Here is a 16,583-nt window from a genome sequence, read left to right as displayed (position 1 = left end):
AATTTAGTGTTCTAGATGCACTTCCACAGTTATTAATTGAGAACATTCTATGCCAACCAATGCATGAGTTTGTATATTGTGTCTCAAGCATACTGATACTCTATGCCCAGGAAATCAGGAAAATTTCTAACCTAAAAGATTTCCTCGAACAGACCGAAAATTGAACCTGCCGCCTCCAGCTTGGTAATACCGTGCCTTTACTGACTAGGCTATCTGGGGCTTCTTCTGAAGGGCTGGGTATCATCATTTGAAGGAAATCTGTCCACCATAGTTAATGTAACATCTTGTGTGTCACAAGGTTCACATCTTGGTCCATTACTGTTTATTTTATTTGTCAACGATATTGAACATATTTTTAAATTTCTTCACGTTTCTATATATGCTGATGACATGAAACTTTTCATGGAGATATCTAAAGCACCTGATCTTCAAATATTTCAACATGAAATTGGCGTTTTTTACACATGGTGTTAGAAAAATTGGTTAGAACTAAATATTAATAAATGCAATTCTATATCGTTCACAAGAAAGCACGCTGTAAAACACAACACAATTACTCTTGGCCAGAAAACAATCCAGAGATCCTATCAAGTCAGAGACTTAGGTGTTATCCTCGACACCAAGTTAACTTTTGCTGATCACTACAATAACATTATCTACAAAGCAAGCAACATGCTTGGGTTCATTAAAAGATTTAGTTTGCACTTCAATGATCCCTACACAATCAAAACACAGCATAGTTTGGGCTCCATATCATGATGCACATGTAAACCGCATTGAATCAGTTCAAAAGCAGTTCTTGTTGTTTGCTCTAAGAAAGTTGGGTTGGACGAGTTTTCCACTTCCATCTTATGAATCGCGTTGCATGCTAATTAATTTAGATGAGCTCAAAAAGCGAAGAGAGTTCGCAATGATTGCTTTTATAAACGATGTGATTTCGCAAAGAGTTAACAGCCCAGAGATTTTGGAAAATATAAATTTTTATGCTCCCTCTCGCTCACTGCGGAATAGAAATTTGTTTAGCATCAACAATCAAAGAACAGATTATGCCAAAAACAGCCCACTGAATAGAATGATGTCTTGCTATAATGCATACTGTGAATATATTGACACAACAATCAATAAAAGTACGCTTAAAAAAACTTTCTTCACGAGGTTAGCTAGGCATCAATAATAAAATATAAATGTTATGCAAATACTTGAAGTAAAATTGTAACAATTAGCGTTTAAGTAAAATTGAAAAACGGTCTACACTGATCGACGACAAATTAATATATAAATTAACAGGAAAAAATAAGAATTTATAAAACCTAGATACTAAGTCCATGGTCTCAAAAGCTCTTCAAAGCCAAGGATTCTGTGAATTTTGAATAATTTACAGAATCAAACATTCAACTAGGATTTTGAGCCTTTGAAGCATTTCGAAATTAATTTCAAGCTAGGTGATTTTTTTTAATTCTCAAGACATAGAAAACAAACGAATCAGAATGTGACGATTGAAATATTCGAGGGGACTTTATCAAGATCTCAATATACATAATGTATATACATAATATCAATCAACTACACAGTACTGTTTAGCAAAATATCCATGATTAATAATTTTGCTAATCAAAATAAAAAAAAAATCAAGAACATAAAATTCAGAAATTTATCGAATTATTTTTTCTGAAAATGTATTGAAATTTAATGTCACTAAGAAGCACTACCCTATTGCGAAAAAAACAGAAGTCTGAACTAACAAGCAACGAGCGAGCAGCATGCTTTTCATGCAGATTGTTTTTTTTTTATGAAGCTGTTTGTGACACGATGGCTCTTTTGGACACTTATTTATGACCTACAGTGAAAAGGCAGTTAACGAAAAAAAAAAAGATTTTTACTTTTCTGTTCCCCCTGAAAAAGCTGCATCAATGTAGAAATTCCATCGGGCTTGTGAACAAAAAATGGCATTCAATTTGCACGAGTAAAATGTTGAGCTTTCAGCGTCAGTTGGTTTTCTACTTTCATACATACAACTTAAATGAATGTCACTATGCGGTTACAGGTGGTGGACACATTTTTTCTCTGATAAAATGCTCAAATGTAGCACGGACAAATCGATAAATCAGTTTGATCAGTCAAATTTAAGCAACGTTGCTCAAATCGATTTCGATTGCCAGAAATCAAACTAATTTACCGCGTAAACACTGGTCCCACTGCCAGCGTAGCTTACTCGGTAGACATCTATGGGAAACAACTCGAGGACAGAAAGAGGTGAAGTTCAACATGCACGTGCTGTTTAAATGGTGCAATCAAAGATAACTAGCCAAACATAAACACAGACAGACAGACAACGGCAACAGCATTAACGACAGAGTGTGCTCACTACAATTCTCTCTCTCTCTCGTGCAAGTGTAAATGGTTGTTACTCTCTTACCGGACAGTGACTGATGTATCGAGAGCTCCAGATTGTACAGACACCTGCTCAAACGTGAATGATACCTGTGGAACAACTTTATATCTGTGGGAAGTGGAACGCGTGGTAAATGAAATGAATGGAACATCGCCTACAGGTATGCTAAATTGTTACCTTTAGCTTAAAAAGGCACTTGTTCGATTTTCAGTGTTAGGTGTAATTCAATGTTAGTTCGCTAACGAATGGTTAGGGCAAAGAAATATGCAATACTTACAGCCATCGTTCTTCATGAGTTGCCCAACGGGCACGTCATCCAACGGACCATTTAACATCGAAGAAAGCAACTCTTCGACGAACTCCCGAACTTTGACCTTTTGGTTCGAAGAAATCGAGGACGTAGAGCTTTGGGCATCATCTGAGTCTGAAAAATGATTCAAAGTTACCCTTAACAAAAAGTTATGCAAGCATAATAAATGACAACATACCGGTAGCAGTCAATCCAAGAAGGCCATCGTTTTTCAAATTCACTGGACCAGGATTCTGCAATCGGCTGGTGAGTTGACCTAGCAACCACTCGCCTGCTTTTTGCTGGATCACCCGACTTGAGTGACAATTTTGACACTCCCAAATGCCGATCGCAGGGATCCACTCGCTGCATTGTTTTCCCTCGCTCCGGCACACTAGTCGCTCGCAACCACGACATGTTGCGAAACTGTTGGTTTGAGAATCAATCAATAAACGTGACCTAATGATGGCCAACTTTTTCTATTCAAGGCAGTTATTTACCTGTTTGTGTCCTCGACTTCAATGTTGGCGTTACACATGTAGCATGCAACATCTGGCTTCCGGATTTCCGAGCGACGCCGTTGGCTGAGTTTGCTGGAAATGAGGAGAGAAAACATTTGTTAGTTTGTCCTAATACTTTTGAAAGTTTGTTTTTGCAATGTAAAAGATGAAAAGACGATGTTGTCGTTAAAGATAATAAAAGTATTTATACGGTATGGTGATATTGGTTTCATTAAATGATTTTTCTTCGCGAAATATAGCCCGACCTGGAAAATAATCTTGTTCCAGTTTTTACATGTGGGACCCGTACATCTCATACAAAAAATAGGCATTTTGTATAAGGTGTACGGATTTCGGTTCATTTCTTAGACCCTTGGCAAGTCACCAGCTTGACCGAGCTGACCAGCAAAAGGAATAAAAATTATTTATTAAATCTTTTGTCCGCTTGGGCATAAGCTATGCCAGGGGCCTAAGGTAAACGGATTTTGGTCCCGCGTAATATACGAACTATTATTTGGTGAAAAATTACTAGTACGCTATATAGTATCATAACATTTCTCGTAAAAAAAAACTTGTAAGAGTATATTATTGACAGTTCAGAGAAAAAAATAACACTCCAACTGACAATGGCAGGATGCCTTTAAATCTAAGGTTGTCAAATAAACTGACGCAGGAGGCTATTTTTCTCTAAATTGACAATACAAATCAACGCTTTAATTCAATATACAGTAATGACCAAATTTTGTCAGCCCCTCCACGCATCACATAGCCGTAAATCCAAATCATTCTCATCCATATTTGAGATTGATGAAAGGTATGCTATGGTGCAATAAGACCACTGAAAAAAGCGCATAGGTTTGGTAGAAAATTTTAAAAGATCGGTGTTCACTTTATACAACATTCAAATGGGTAATCAACGGGAGGTTGGAAAATTTTATCATGTTTTGAGAGAATATTTGAAAACTAACAATCCAGAAAAAAAAAATGTTAAATATATAAACAGACGACACTGTGCTTGGTAAGGGTGCAGGGTTGTATTTTTGGAATACCCAAACAACTATGTTAATTGCGAACAATTCAGGAATTATCAAATCTTTATCAATCCTTAGAATTTAAACCTTTTATTTTAATCTTCTGCAAAACTTTTACAAACAAAAATAACTAGAGAGCTTCCTGAATATTAAGAGCAGCTAAAACTATCACAACTCTAGGAACTTATTGAGCTCCAGTAATTCTAACGAACTATTAGAAACGAATCAGGGAACAACGTTTAGAACTCCAATGAATGATTGTACTCTGAGAACTTCTTAAACATCCAGCATCTCTAAGAAGTCCAGGAATTTGATCTCCAGTATACTTTAGAGCTCTTGGTCATTCTAATAAATTCTGTTACTCTAAGGTCTACGCATAAAAGAACCGTAGAACACGTAAACACAAGAATTTCAGGGAATCGAACAACTCTTAACTCTTGGGAATTTATACGTTAAAATCATTCAATACTTCCACAGTAACTACAGATCTCCATAAACTTCGCAGAAACACTTATAATCCCTGAGATCTCTTAGTTATAGTGATGTGGGAGCTTTCACACTTCCAACAATTCTTCTTCTTCCAGAAACTTCTCGATCTCCTGCAAATTGATAAACCTTCTTGAAAATTTTAAAATCAACGGCTATAAAAAATTTATAACTCCTTGAATAATAAAAGCTGTACGAACTCCTGGAACCACTGCAACGCTAGCAAACGTTTGAACTCATGAAAATTTGAAATTTTCCGAAACTCAAAATTCATACCTCCAAAGACTTTTGAAACTTACTAATACTTTATATTCTTTCAAAATTCCATCAACGACACGAAAATTAAAAACTGCAAGAACTCTGAGAAATTTTGGAAATCTAGGAAAATTTATCTTCTGAACTTCTAGCAACATTTTCTAAGATAATGAAATTCTGGTACTCTGAAAACATTCAAAACATCCAGCATCTTTCGAATCTGAAGTTATTTTTACCGTAGCCCATGAAACAGGGAAGGAATTCTTTATCAATTCTCATATCTCTTGAGTCTTAAAAAGGTAAACTTCAGTACGTCAAGAAACTTTTCGATCTTCAGAAACGCTTAGAACTCCTGAAATCTCCAAGAAATTATGGTACCATAAAACGGTTGGTCAATTTTTACCGATAAACTTGAATATGTTGGCACTCAAACAAATACCTCTCTGATTAGCAAATGCTTTTTAATATGAATGAATTTAGTTTTAAAATTACATAAAATAGCAAAAAAGGTTGTCTTCCATTTATTTCCACTTAATTAATTTTGGTATCCATGACATATACGTATTTCGACTACAATGTGCAGTCTTCATCAGTGTCATTCCCACTAAAGAACTTATCAAAATCTAACTTCAATCTAATCTAATTTCATTAATTCATTATGATGGCTACCAAGCCTTAAGGAATTTTTCCTTATAAGAGATTTGTATCGATTTTTCTCCTTTAGTTTACTTAAATCTAATTTCTGATAAGGATTCAGCGATTCAAAATTAATTAAAATAAGTAATTCCACAGAGCACTGCACTAGAATAAATGCTCATTACGATCAAATTTTGGCACTTTACTTTAACTGGTAACTAGTGGTTGACACGAATATCATTCGCCCTGGTCAGACAGCCACGCGCGCTACTATATAGAAACGCAGCACCAATAGGGGATCCATCATCTACATATAATTGACGTCGTTTCATTTCTCTGTCGATTCAAGAAAGCAATGTACTCAAAATGTTTCAGAACTACCCCTGGTCAGTTTTTCAGTTTAGTTGCCCTCTATAGCATTCATTGTACTTCGTTATTAGCACGATTTGCCTAATGAATATTAAACACCGCTTTTAAAGAGTGCTCCGTCACATGGCCTATTGAAAATATAGCTATAGACAGTTTGACGCAAGTATTCGTTGGAAATTGGAGACTACGCGAAAAATATTCCAATCAAATTCCCTTCACCAGTCGTCGCAAGTGAGAATGTACTACCCATGTACTTGCAGTCGGATGTTAAGTTCTGAGTTTGATGAGGAAGCCAACAGGTAGACTGGTTTATCAGGAGATAGTAGTTTCATATAACATCTCTTCGTTGGTATCATTCCCGACAGATCACAGTGGAAAGCAGAAAGACTGTGACCTCGTACAAGTTTGTCGCCTCATTTCATAGCATTGAATTTATTGGAGCTATTCCGCAAATCAATTGAATTAATTAAAAATTTAATCAACTGCCTAACCGGTTGATCACCATTGCAACCAAGGGATAGGCACCGAGCATTAGATTATCCCAGCGAATGTGCGGTAACGATTGACGACGACAAATCTGTTCATTTTTTTCCTAGGATGCTTCAGTATGAATGAAAACTATGCGAGGGGATTACGTTCCACGGGAATTCGATTTCAGTTTGTGCGAGTGCATTGATCGGGTGAAGTCGGGAGAACAAAGTTGGCGTAGGGTATGAAGTGAAGTGAAAATTTTGCAACCCAGCATCATGCGGCGTGGCTTGCTTGGATATGGAGAAAGAGGTGGAGAGACAATCGTTTGAAAGTGGTTAGTTATTGAACAAGAGGATTAAATAAGAGAGGACAGTATGGTTTTTCATAGAATAGAATAATGGCCGTTAAACAATCAACGGTAACATAGTTGTTTGAACTGCTCTTCTGATCTATAGAGCAGCTTAATGGCTTCTCGATGGTCATTTTGTTAGATATGCAATTTCAATGTTGACCGTTGACGTATTCAAACAAAAACTGGGTGTTCATTTGACAAATGACACACAAACTAGGCTATGCATTTTTTATTCCAGTTTAAATTTACTGATTAGGACCATAAGATAGGTCACTCTGCCAATATGCACAATTAACAGGTCGATTGCGAGAGTACAGTAACTGTACAAGCTTGATGTATTACGTCTGTCAACTAGTTATTCTGACTACCGTTGAACCATGGTGCATAATAACGTTGTTTTACAGTGTGGGAAACAAAATGTTGGTAATTCAATGTTCATTAAATTTTCAGTAGTTCTAAGTTTATCTGATTATGTGACTAAATTTTGAAAGCGAAGTTCATAACACGCACAAATGTTGACCTAAATGGGTAAACATTGATAACCTATCACCACTAATGCAATCTTCGATGTACCCCCCGACTCACTACCTAGGATATTAGTCGCGTAACCCCAAGAGGCGCAGACCAACCGCGAGGTTGCTTTTACTTTTGCGATCCACTTCAAAGGCGCAAACTATTCGGCTTGTCACGTCGCTCGTTGGCTGCTGGGGCCTAGTGTTTTCCGCATGCCGCTCACAGCTGATTCGTGTTTGAATGTAGAGACCTACCCGATCGAAGAGAGCGCGTCCACTGGCTGGAGAAAACCAGTCTGCCCGTCTCACAGAGCGTCAGTATACGTACTTTAGGGCTACCAGATGGACGCGATCGCTGCACGAGCAATCGGTATAGTGTCAAGTCAACGGTTACTGCCAGCCCTAGTGTGGTCGATCGCGTGCGCGAGAGAGCGAGTCCATACGGCTCAAAGGTGGGGCAGCATATCATTATACATGTTAAGTAGCAGCAGTAGGCTTAGCAGTGCGAACGGGTCGTACCTTTTCTGGACTGTACGGCGTCATAGCCTGCGATTGAGCCGCCGCCGTCGTCGTCGTGTTGAGAGGACGCAATCGTTTGCTGAGTGAACAGCTCGTCTCGTTCCTATACACTCGATAGTGCAGCAAGCGCAACCGTAGTGACTTAATGTGGTGTTTTAAACAGAAATCGTGGTACCTACTATACTGTGAACTGAACCGTTGCAGCAGTGACAGTGCTAGTGCTAGGAAACGATTGCATCACGAATAGATCGTACTTGATCATTACGGTATCTAACGTAAGTTAGCTGAACTATCGCGAAAGAATGTGCTGAGAATCAACAAGTCATCATGATTCTTTCTGCATTCCTGGTAGAAACTTTTACCGTGTTGGTGGAGCCCCCACCAGCGATTGGAGGGATAGTTGGTAGGCAACAGTTAGCCTTGGGGAAGGTGCAACCTCAAGCGAACATTGGAGTGTTTATGTTCCTGTTTATGTTCTGCGCCATCGAGGTAGTCTTCATCAAGCTCATATCGTACGCTACCCAAACCGAGTCGGACACGAACACATCGGCCACGGTTGGAACTCAAACCTTATCAGAGGAAGACGAATTGAACAATAATAATGTACCGGTGGGGTCCGTGACCCCGACCGAGGATCAACCGGACCGGGGATAAGAGGAGCACTCATCTCTCGTGCCGTTATTTTTCAAGGATAAATCACGCTGCCGACGATGATGATGCTGTTAATAAATGCGAAACGACTGTGGACTTCCTGAATGAAGCGCGTGAGACGTGATCAAAAAAAAAAAGACTTCATATCCATTTGGAATACATTGCTCTGGTTGGGCTGAATGAGATAATAGTAGACATTAAGACAAGTGATTGCAGTTGATGAACGAAACTCCAAGAGCAACAGAATTGGAAGTTGGACTGCAATGCTCTGCTTTGGGGTTGTGCAATTTTCATTGGATTAGTTGAAACGAGAGTATTGCCAAAGACACGTATGAGATTCTGCTGTGAGTTTAAGTGTGCTTCTATTCTAAGTGATATTAGTGTTGTGAGAGTAAATTAAAATGACGTTTGATTTTGATAACAAAAAAAATAGCATAGTGCGATTTACATTTTATCCGAACTCCTTGCGTTTATTCCGTTTTAGTTCTAACAAGCTAAATAGATGTCGTTGGTGTGGATGAACAAATTAATGGCTCATGCTTTCATTAAAAAAAAATCTCACAAATTCCATTGACCCATTGATGACGATGATTTTGAATTTCATTTAATAGTCACTAATACGTGAAAGGTCATACTCAAATGATGAGGGGAATTCCAGTTATAATTTCAGACACTCATTTGCTATTTATTAAATATTATTATCTTGTCATAGCAGCTTGACACAGACGCAGCATACACATTATAGGCGAAATACGTGGGCCTATCGAGCAATAAAGGTAGTGGAAGGAATTTGTGATTATCCTCTTTCCTCTTTCTTTTCGTAGAATGATTATAAGAGCTTCGGGATTTAGGGTGGTAAACTCAAAGTCGGATTAACTTTCAATACCGAGAAGATCCTAAACCTTTTCTATGAATATTTCCGAACAGCTGGGAAGTTCACTGAAAATAAACGAAGTTTCTAATCCTTGCAGGAAGTTCATTAGGCTTTTTTGAAATACCATCTCTGATAAACTGCTTTTTTTTGCTTTATTAAATAGATTTTTAGTATAATGAGAGAGAGAAGGATTAGTATTTTCCATTTAATTCCACTACTTTATTTGCTTATCCTTGACAGATACGCGTATTTCGTCTACAATGTGCAGACTTCTTCAGTGTCTTGTACAAGACACTGAAGAAGTCTGCACATTGTAGACGAAATACGCGTATCTGTCAAGGATAAGCAAATAAAGTAGTGGAATTAAATGGAAAATACTAATCCTTCTCTCTCTCATTATACAGGTATTCCACTAAGACGCCCACATTCATCAGGATAGATTTTTAGCCTGATAAACTGCTACGAAGTTACAAAGATCCCTGAAATTTTAAGATATTTGCTAAACTTTAAGATTGTTTAAGACTTCTATAAAATTCCCTGAACTTCTACATAGTTTGCTGAACTTCTACAAAGTTATAAGTACAAAGTAAAAATAACTGATCTTATAAATATGAAGTTTTACCAAGTTTCTCGAATTGCTTCGTAATTTGCTACACTGCGTTTCTGCGATTCTCGTTGATTTTATGTGAAGTTATATGAAGTAGTACTGAACTAGTACGGAATCCCCTGACTTAATTTCAAGTCCATCAAACTTCACTGAAGTGCCCTAAAATTAATAGATTATCCTTGAACTTTACGAGGTTCTCTCTAATACCCAGACAACTAGTAATCGTATAACAATGTACTGCTTATTTTAACGTCGCATATAAAAATGATATACAATGCATTATGTTTAAATTAAACCGTATAGAATGCAAATTTTCGATTTATATGCGATGAATTATTTTTCCATCGTACTGTACCACAAATTTAATCTGATTACATCGTAAGGCATTTAAATTAAATTTTGTAGTATAGATTAAATCGTATATGATGTCAAATCAACTTGTTTAAAAATAATCTAAAAACGAGTTAATAATTTTCTTGTTTGAACGTTTAAGCCATTTTTTATGCATTCTATACAATTTTGTTTGTTTGTATATATGTTGTTTATCATAGATAAAATTTTGCATTCTGGTTGTCTGGGTAAAAATTGTTCCCTTAACTTCTATGAAGCTCCCAAACGTCTACAAAGTTTCAACATCTGATGTATTTCAATGCTCCCTGATACGAAGTTCTATAAAGTTCAAAAAATTTCTATGAAGTCCCTATAGTTATACGAAGTAACTTGCACTTCATGTACATCATTGAAGTTCTCCGGATTTCTAAAAAAATTGCTAAACTTCTATAAAATTCGCTGAACTTCTACACTGCCTATTTCCTGCACTTCTAGAAAGTTTCCTGAAAAACTATGAAGTTCTCTGATAAACTATGAAGTTTCCTAAAGATCTACGAAGTTCCATGATGTTCTACAACATTCCCTGGAGCCGTGTTGTTTGTAAAGCAATCGTTTTTAAATTTTCAAGACCCATAGTCTCCCAAATATCAAAAGATTTCAATTTAAATTATGTAAAATATTGCCCGAAAGTTCTGAAAATTTAATAAAAACTGATTGGTAAACAAAAGAGATTCATTGATTCTAGTGACGGTATGACTTTAGTAGAGACAAAAAGGACCGGAAGGAGCAGGTTGTTTTGACCCGGTTAAGGATCGGGCATCGTGACCCATGGATGACTGTTGTATAAAGAAGTGAAGAGTCCGTGTTTTTAGCACGGTTATCAGTGGAGCACCTTCTCACTGAATGCAGGGAGTATAAAGATATCCGAAACCAGTTAAGAGGAGAACACAATATTTGCAAAATATTGTGTTTTGATAGCAAGCAGAATTAACTAAGATCAATATCAAAATTCGAATAATTGAATATGAAAATTTATTACAGAGGAGAATTACCACAGCCAATAAAGGTTAAAGCCTTTAAAATAATAATAATAATAATAATAATAAAAACAAACAAACAAGAAAAGCTCACATCGGTGATATTTCAAATATCGATCAACAACCTGCGAGTGGCAAGCTCGCTTATCTCATGTACGCCTGTAGGTATACGCGGTGCAGTTGGTCACAAGCAAACAGCTGATAAGTCTATGCACAGAAGTCAAAACGATTTGCGGTCTTCGGCAAAGTTGTTCTGCATGAAGAGCTTTTTGAGTGTGTTGATTTAATTCCTTTTAATTCCGTTATAATAGCTTATCTTTTGACAAATACGCATATTTTTTGTATACTACTTGTAGACTTCATCAGTGGATTCGAGTTTCGAACGCCTTTGGATACGGTTGTGTTTTAAGTTTGGTCTCTGTTTTGTGCGTGCGTTCGCTTTCATAGTTTTCGGCTGAATTTGCCGGATTAGCGCTGGCGCTCTGCCTCCCGGACGGTTATACGTGTGTGATTAGCAGTGTTCTCGCTTTCCGGGAAGTTTTAGAATCGAGAAAGAAAACGTGATTCATCATGTTTGCAAGCAGCAGAAGAGATGTCGCAATCGCGTTGTTTGATTTTTTCTCCCGGACCAGAAATTAGTGGCATCGCAAGTGATAATTTGTAATTTCAGTTCATATACGCGCTGCATGGTGAATGACACAGTAGGCTGCGTTTGAAAGCTGAACTGTTTTTCTTTTGCTGTGTATTTTTCGACAGCGAATTAAACATTTTTGTATTTTAAATTTGTTAATTTGTGTGCTGAAATTTAGTTTCAAGTGTTCATAAAGTTATCATTTAGTGATGTATCGTGTTTTGCCTGTGATTGCCTTGAGTGACTCGGTTGACCTTGAATCTAACTTCCAGAATCTATGACGCAGTTTCAATTCTATTGTTCGGTGTAGGTTCTCATTGCCTCCCGATTCTTCGCCTCATTGAGCCCGATTCTTCGAGTTCGAATGGCACACTTTCGGCGTGTAGTTCTTTTGAGTTATTCGTCACCGTGGGCGATTTTGAACCCGGTCCGGTTGGTGAATTAGCCCGGGAACGTGTTGATAATGTGTACGTCGCGAGTTTTGGTCGTGATTCAGCCGTGAATCAGCAATTTTCCACTCGCAAAAGTGCTCGGCTGCTGGTCTCTCGCCGGTTCCGGACATTGCGAGCAATATGAAAGATGCATCGCTGGATAAGCCCAAGACTGGACGTGTGGTAGCTGGTAGCCGCGAACCACCTCCTAGATGACCATGGCAATGCAAGAAAATTAGTGTTCGTTGAAGGAAGTATTATGATAAAGGTGCATCACGAAATGAGCTGCAAAGCTTAGCTAGAGATGAACTAGCCTAAGGCTAAAAATCTCTTTAATAAAATTTAAAAAAAAAAATGCAAAGCTTAGAGAAAATCAAAATTACGGAACGCATGGATTGGAGGATCAAGTGAACATGGTGAAACCAGTCCAAATACATTTTACAATTAAAAAAAAACATAAACATGCCTGGTTTGAAAAGAATATTTTCGAACCTGGAAGCGTGTATGTCATACCAATATCCATTTGATAACGGTGATGCATACATGCGGGGCTATTGTAAGTGAAAGTAAACTCGGAATGGGCGTAACTCTCCCGACATTCTGAAAGGGGTTGCTGGATATGCAATAGAGCTATCACCTTCTAACTCCCGGACTAAAGCTGTCTACAATGACCATAAATGCGACATTGTAGAGAGAGCTCTTCCTTAATAACACTGCCGGCCAGTGGGGGTTGGATTAAATACACACATACACACACACATGCAGACTTCATCAGTGCCAAGTACTCAACACCACTTGTCTGTAGTCTGCAAGTAGTATTAAAACGAAATTAAAAGGAAATTCAGGTTCGAGTAGACTAAAAGATTGTTCTTCTAAATCTTACTAAATGAAAAATGCTCCCGAAAATCAAGATCGCAACCAAATTCCTTAAAATTTGACACATATGTTGGAAAACAGGTAGCTGTAATCCGTTGTAGCTTGAAAAATGAAAACAGTTTCATTTCCATGCCATGTTCTGCCCGTGGAGCAAAAGGTACCGCGCGTACACCTACAGGTTCATGTGAGATCAGCGAGCTTGCAATGCGGAGGTGACCGACTTCTGAACATTTTTTTTAAATCTTTATTAAGGAGATTTTTAGTCTGAACAACACTGCCATATGGGTCATTCCAGCTCAAGTGGGTACAGAATTTTTAAAAAGTTGTGGTCGATGTCACCGATTTGAACCTAACTTGGCCAAAACACTTATTTTGGCATTCTGAACAAACGCTTTTTTTGATTTTGCTCTAATGTACCTAGATCCTTCTGGGCTACAACCCTGGATTTCCGGGATTTTTAAAAATTTCAACTTTCAGAAGAGTTTACTCCACATCAAAATAAGCTATTCGTGATCTTAGAACGTCAATTTGAAGGTTTGTTAATGCAGATTCTTATAGGTGTACCCAAATTTTGTTTTTGTTATAGTGGCTATAGTAAACAGGCTGATTAACAACAGGTATCCAAATTGTCAAAAAATAGCCTATGTTCACCATGGGTGGGATGTGTTTCCAATGGCAAATGATTTGGAAAAATAGCTTTTGAGATATGACCAGATGATTAAGTGGTAGTTTTGAGCTTTTCTGGTGGAAAATCAATGGTCTTAAATATTTTTTTCTTGAATTCCTTCACGCCGTTGGCACAATAATATTTTTATTTATTTTTCACATGGCAGAATTCTCATTATATGAAATCATAACTAGCTAATTTATTTACTTCTTTCCATAATTTAATTGTGGTCCTAAAAGTGAAAAATTCATTCCTTATGGGATACAGCCAAAACGTCGTGCTTTAGAAGTAGGATGAAATCAGATAGATTAGCAGGTATATAAAATTTCAGTTGAATAATACCCTTATTTGAGAAGTTAATTTATTTTTTAGAGTCAATTTCACGAGCAAGAATGCTTTTTTTTTATTATAGTTAAAAAGAAAAATAAACGTTCGACCTTTATTTTTCATTTTTTGAAAACACACTTTCCATTCATGAACGTGTCATGTTCTTCTTCTACGCATTTGAAGCTTATTGCTTATCAAGTAGAAGAGTTTTCCAAAGTTAGGTGAAAATTTGAGCCCAAAATATTAAGAAATAAAAAATCTCACTCATGGTGAAAATAGGTAATTTTTTGACAATTTGGATACCTGCTGGTAATCAGCCTATTTACTGTAGTTACTATAACCTCCCTTAGCTCAGTCGGTAAAGGCGCAGCTATAAAGCAAGGCCATGCTGGAGGTGGCTGGGTTCGATTCCCGGTCCGGTCTAGGAATTTTTCGGGTTGCAAAATTTCTCGACTTCCCTGGGCATAGAGTATGATTGGACTTGCCACACAATTATGCAAAAATGGTACAGGCATCGGAAGCGCTCAATTAATAACTGTGGAAGTACATTTAGAACAATAAGTTGAGAGCACGCAATAAGCTAATATGCGTGCAATAAGCTTGAAATGCGAAGAAAAAGAAGAAGAAGAAGACTATAACAAAAACAAAATTTGGGTACACCTATCCGTCTGCATTCAAAAACCTTCAGCTTGACGTTCTAAGATCACGAATAACTTATGTGGTTGTAGAGTAATCTCTTCTGAAAGATGATTTTTTTTAAATATCGGAAATCCAAGGTTTTAGCCGAGAGGGATCTAGGCACTTCAGAGCAAAATCAAAAAAGTCATTTGTTCATAATGCCAAAATAAGCGTTTTGGCCAAGTTTGGCTCAACTAGGTGACATCGACCACAGGTGGTGTACCCACTTGAGCTGGAATGACCCATATTTGAAATATCATCAATTTGAGCGGTAAAACGGTAAAGGATAGTGTATTCAAATGTTCTAAGCAAATGTGTCATGGATTATTTTCTAAATTCTTGCACGACAATCACGCCACGTGGTTGGATGGGCAGTATGACCGAAACAGTGAAAAATGTCCCAATCCACAAAGATGATGGTCCGAGAAAACGTGACGTGTGTCTGGCATAAGTACACTTTAACTCTGGGGACCACAAGGTCAAATTTTTCTCTTCTAGAATGCCGTGTTGCATAGTGTTATTATTTATTGAAGACGTTAGGGACCATCAGACATGCTCAGTTAACTGCTCAGTAGACAACATTGATGTTTTATTCTCCTTAACTTGATTGACTTATTGAAAATTTTGGACATTTGTATGGGTAAAGTGATTAAAGTAACCTGGATTTCGATCGATTTTGATAGAAAATCGAGTTAATGAGAGATCGAATAAGAGAGAGTTGACTGTATTTCATTTTATGTTGGCTAAAAAATGGTCTTCAGCAAACTTCTAACTGAAAAAATTTCTACCAATAATAAGAATGGAACTTTTTTCTCATAACAATATGGTTCCCATATGACCATCAAATGGCTTATACAAAGTCAGATGCTAACTAAATGAATTCAAATAAGGGAAGACTAATTAGGACCCGATTTGGAGTCGTTCGAGCATTGTACACACTAAGATTGTGTTTCCATGTTCGGTAAATTTTACCGAAATCAGAAAAGCTGAACGTTCGGTAAAACTTTGACCTTCATTTTAAAGGCTATTGAATTTGAAAATATGTAATATCAAAACATGTTCAACCTTGTTTAAATGATCAACTCTTGTCATTTTAGTGGAGATTTAGATTCAAAATAGCTGAAAAACATAAACAAAATGCATAAATTTTACCGAAAAGTTCAGCTGTTCAGATTTCGGTAAAAATTACCGATGGCGGCGATAATTTCTAAGTGTGTGGAGCAAAAATTTCATAATTTGCAATGTGGGTAAACATACCTCCAATTTCCACTTTAACATTCCAGATTTTATTTATCTTCTGGGTAGTCTTAGGGGTATAACTCACTTGTTTTAGCATTTTGTATGTTATTAATTATAATAACTGTTTTTTCTCAGTCCAATGTATTGAAACAAAAAATAACAGTCTTTGTTTTAAACAGCACTTAAGCAAATAATAAATGATAATAATATCACAAAACCTTAAATTAAGCACTCTGAAAACCATTTCAATTTGAAAGAATGATCTTTTCCCTGAAATTTTATAACGATATATTTCATATATAAGGAATAGGAGAAAAGTAACCTTTAGCAACAAACGCTCAAACGATGACTCGTATTCTGTATGAAAAAGAGATCCTGATAAATAAAAGTAGTTGTCCGAAAATGAAGGATAAAAATAGCACA

The 16,583-nt window shown here is 37.0% G+C and overlaps 1 protein-coding gene across 9 annotated transcripts in view; it reads right to left on the bottom strand.

The window, feature by feature from the left end:
• LOC135698735 (uncharacterized) overlaps positions 1 to 16,583 on the bottom strand; it is a 97,544-nt gene that overhangs the window by 55,495 nt on the left and 25,466 nt on the right. For 8 of the 9 annotated variants that reach the window (XR_010517499.1, XM_065218826.1, XM_065218828.1 and 5 more), the window contains 4 exons: positions 3,182 to 3,274; positions 2,881 to 3,107; positions 2,670 to 2,816; positions 2,417 to 2,500 (listed from right to left, as the gene is read on the bottom strand). Coding sequence is in view for 8 of the 9 variants with exons in the window: in XM_065218826.1 (XP_065074898.1) it covers positions 2,417 to 2,500; positions 2,670 to 2,816; positions 2,881 to 3,107; positions 3,182 to 3,274 (551 nt within the window). In the remaining variant the exon portion in view is untranslated. The remainder of the gene's footprint in view (positions 1 to 2,416; positions 2,501 to 2,669; positions 2,817 to 2,880; positions 3,108 to 3,181; positions 3,275 to 16,583) is intronic. The other variant, XM_065218832.1, reaches the window with a different exon arrangement.

This window comes from Ochlerotatus camptorhynchus, unplaced genomic scaffold, assembly GCF_037179485.1.
Source record: "Ochlerotatus camptorhynchus isolate MF236.1 unplaced genomic scaffold, CSIRO-AGI_Acam_v1.1 ptg000094l, whole genome shotgun sequence".
NCBI lineage: Eukaryota > Metazoa > Arthropoda > Insecta > Diptera > Culicidae > Ochlerotatus > Ochlerotatus camptorhynchus.
Note: the sequence above shows the minus strand (reverse complement) of the source record. Positions and strands in the feature narration are given on the sequence as shown.